General features: G+C 38.4%; 1 protein-coding gene across 1 annotated transcript in view; it reads right to left on the reverse strand.

The window, feature by feature from the left end:
• Positions 1 to 252: 252 nt before the first annotated feature.
• The window catches only part of LOC101864055 (H(+)/Cl(-) exchange transporter 5), a gene marked incomplete at its 3' end in the record, with an annotated part of 15,615 nt that continues 12,215 nt past the window's right edge, over positions 253 to 3,652 (reverse strand). Inside the window, 2 exon segments of the mRNA XM_035968982.1 lie at positions 253 to 399; positions 2,049 to 2,100. Coding sequence (XP_035824875.1) covers positions 253 to 399; positions 2,049 to 2,074 — 173 coding nt within the window.

Raw genomic sequence — 3,652 nt, forward strand, 5'->3', positions numbered from 1 at the left:
CAATATGTAATTAAAAAATAGTAGTAAAACATGTGTTTTTTGATAGAACTAAATTTTTGACAAGGTACAAGTTTTTTGGCCTTTTCGCCCCGTTGCTCAAAAAATCCCCAACTCTTGAAGGCAACAAAGGATGAAAAAGCAAAAAAAGTTAAAAACTCAAAAATATGCTTTGCCGACAACTGGTACCTTCCTCCAGGCACACACACACAAACACACACACACATGACAGAAAAAAACCACTTACATTGCAGTTGGTTCGGATCCTCATCCTCGTCCCCGGGGCGATGGAGTCCCTGGTCGTCGCGACCGTCCATCACGATGTCCAGAAGGCTGTCGTCATCCGTGCTGCTGGCAGTCGCAGGTCCGGGCCGGTCGCCGTGCCTCTGGCCCGACACCGTTCTGGGTAGTTCGGAACAACAGAAAGAACGACACAAGATTTAAACCAAAAAAATTTTATTAAGACTTTTATGGCACTTGCGACACAAAAAGGTTATATAGGTAAGTGTCGAAGAACACATGAGTTACAAGAGAGTAACATACACAAATAACAAAGAAAGTGTAGCATTGGAATCCAAAGGGTAAGAGAGCAAAGGGAAGACCACGTGGAACTTGGAGAAGAATCACAGAAATCGAGGTACAGAAAAGTGGGAAGACATGGAATTTAATAATAATATCAAAAGGCTAGCCCAGGATAGAGAAAGGTGGAAAGTGTTTGTCCATGGCCTATAGCCTGGTGCAGGGTGAGACAGGCAAATGATGATGATGTGGAAATGGTAAAAATAAACCAAAAAAGAAGGCGAAAGACGAAAGACGTTTGATTAAAACAGGAAAGGAGGAGCAAACCACACCAGAGCACCTGCCAACCACCCACACACAAGATGTTGAGACTTCACAGCAAGTTATCTAGGTCCAGAAATAACCAGTTCAGCAACAACTCTACAGATGTTTCACCAAACATCTAGGTCGTGTAAAAGAAATTAAGAACAGTTTTCAGACTCTATACATGCAAGACTCAGGACCATTCTAAGTGGTTCAGGACAACAGAAAGAACAAAAACAGAAGATTTTTAGACATCACAACAAATTAATTATCTACGTCCAGAAATAATAGTCCCACAATAAGTCTTTTGTTTGTTTTGATATGTGTTTTACGGCCTTCGAAACAGCATAAGTTCACATATGAGAGCGCATCAACAAATCTAAAGACTATTCACCAAACATCCAGGTCATGTACAAAGATATTATTAAACAACAGTTTTTAGCCTATACATCAAATATCTAGGTCCAAAAATACCAGTTCAACAACAAGTCTAAAGACTTTTCACCAAACAACTAGGGCATAAACAAAACTCGAAAATAAAAACCCCATCAACCACCTATAACCACCAAGGTGATCCCCACATCCACCAAAATTATCACACCACCCACCAGTGTACGATATGGCCCATGTTGACAAACACCACAGGAGTAGTTTTATCAAAAGTTATATTTCTAGCACTTGCAGCACAAATATGCCGAAGATTAGAGGTGTTACTACACAGTAATATACACATAAAATAAGGAGGAGAGATAACGACAATAGACAGATGTTCGATAAGAAAGAAGGAGCAAACCACACCAGAGCACCCGCCAACCATCCACCAACCCACTGGCATAGATAACTCTAAAGGTCTTGTCATTAAATTTCTGCACATGGTTGAAAGAAGCATCTGATATAATGATATGTACATTTTGTCAGCTTTACTTTTCTTTTCTTAATGAATTTTAATGAGAATAATATAATACAATTTGATTTTTACTTTATATACCTGCATGTGTTTTTACGGTCCTGTATAGACAAGAAAAATTTCCCTCTCTAGGACAATAAAGTGTTATCTTATCATATCTTATCTTATTGTGCCGTGCCGTACCGTACCGTACCTTATCGTATCGTATCACATCATATCGCATCATATCTTATCTTAACTAATCATATCGCATCATATCTTATATTATCTTGTCTTATCTTATCTTATTTCATCTTAAAACCAAGTGTGAGGAGGCACTGACCTGTAAGCAGGGGGCCGCGGGTCCATGAACTCCACCAGAAGGGCGTCTGTCTCTGTCACGTGAATGTCGTCCATGGTTCACAAGGGTCAAGGGGAAACCACATCCACAGAGTCCAACAATTTTTTTTTAAGTTCACCGGGCAGATGGTAATATATATATTTTATATTATATATGGATGTTATGTAAAACAATCCAAGAGTTTAAATCCAGAGCATTGAGGAGAAATTCACAGGAAAAAGGTTGCACCAATATTGTCCAGAATCCATCAATTTTTAATAATTTTTTTACACGTTCGCCGGTCAAATGGTGGTAGTATATATTGTCGTTATAGTAAGCACCGGTAAATGTTGCAAATTTGTATCAATTAATGATGTGGTATAGGTAGAAGTATAATTCAAGTTGTTTTTTTCAGTTTGTCCAAAGAAGAGATGGGGCCGACAGCAAGCAAGTTGGTCCAAAGTCAATCAGCGTTGTTGTTGTTGTTGATGTTGTTGTCATTCATAGCAGATCAATCAGCAGCAGCCGCCACAGTAAGTGAAATTTGAATTTTATTCGCAAAGAAAATTCATCACCCAGTGGAATCAACGATGACAAGATGACACGATGAGGAAGAGCGTTTTCACACAAGGTGGCGCGCCGTTGTTTAGTTTTAGTAGTGCCGTGTCGTTGATGATGTCATGGATCGCGGAGAAGATGATATGAAAGAATGATGTTGAGGAACAGACACACATACACCAGATCAACGGGAGGTGAGAAGCATGGCGATAGGGGCAACAGGGTGGAGGTTAGGTGGTCACCATGCTTTCTTTCCCCACGCACAGTCCACACAGACAGCAACACTCCAATCACATGCAAATACTTTATCTGAAAGAACAAAACAAAAAAAAAAAAAGAGATGAACCAAACATTTCATTAATTGATCAGTTTCAAAACTTTTGTAAGTTAAAGATCAGATGTTAATTTTCAATAAAACTTATAGATATTCTTTTTTAATATTACACAACTACAATCAGTATTTCTTGATGCAAGTTTTAGTTAAGTTTTCGTAAGAATGTTACTGCACTTGCAAAACAAATACAAGAGCCAAAGATTAGAGGTGCTACTGGAAAGTAACATAGAAAGTAAAGAAGGAGGAGAGATAAGGACGATATAATATGTTTGATAGGAAATAAGGAGAAAACCACACCAGAGCGTCTGCAAACCACAGACCTGAAGGCAAGTTAGTATTTAACTTGTGTAAGCACAATATAAACTTTTAGGGCAGAAAAATGCTCATCGTAATTTGTTTCACAAGTAACCAATGGCTTAAAATGTTACAAAAGTATCTGAAAGCCATGAATAAACTATATTAATTAGATAAGAAGTAAATAATATGACATGAAAGAACGTAGGTAACTCGGAGCTCAGGGTAAAAGGAGTCAGAATTTAACAGCACACTCAAAGCAAGTACGAGCGAGAACGTACTCAGACTCCCTTGTGAATTGTGCCATGATTGTAATACTACATTCTAACAACACGCTGTGTACTATGTGAAATATGTGTGTGTACATGTATAAAGATATATAATAATATCTGTGTGTGTGCTTGTGTGCGTGAGAGAGAGA

This window comes from Aplysia californica, unplaced genomic scaffold, assembly GCF_000002075.1.
Source record: "Aplysia californica isolate F4 #8 unplaced genomic scaffold, AplCal3.0 scaffold00103, whole genome shotgun sequence".
In the NCBI taxonomy this organism is placed as follows: domain Eukaryota; kingdom Metazoa; phylum Mollusca; class Gastropoda; order Aplysiida; family Aplysiidae; genus Aplysia; species Aplysia californica.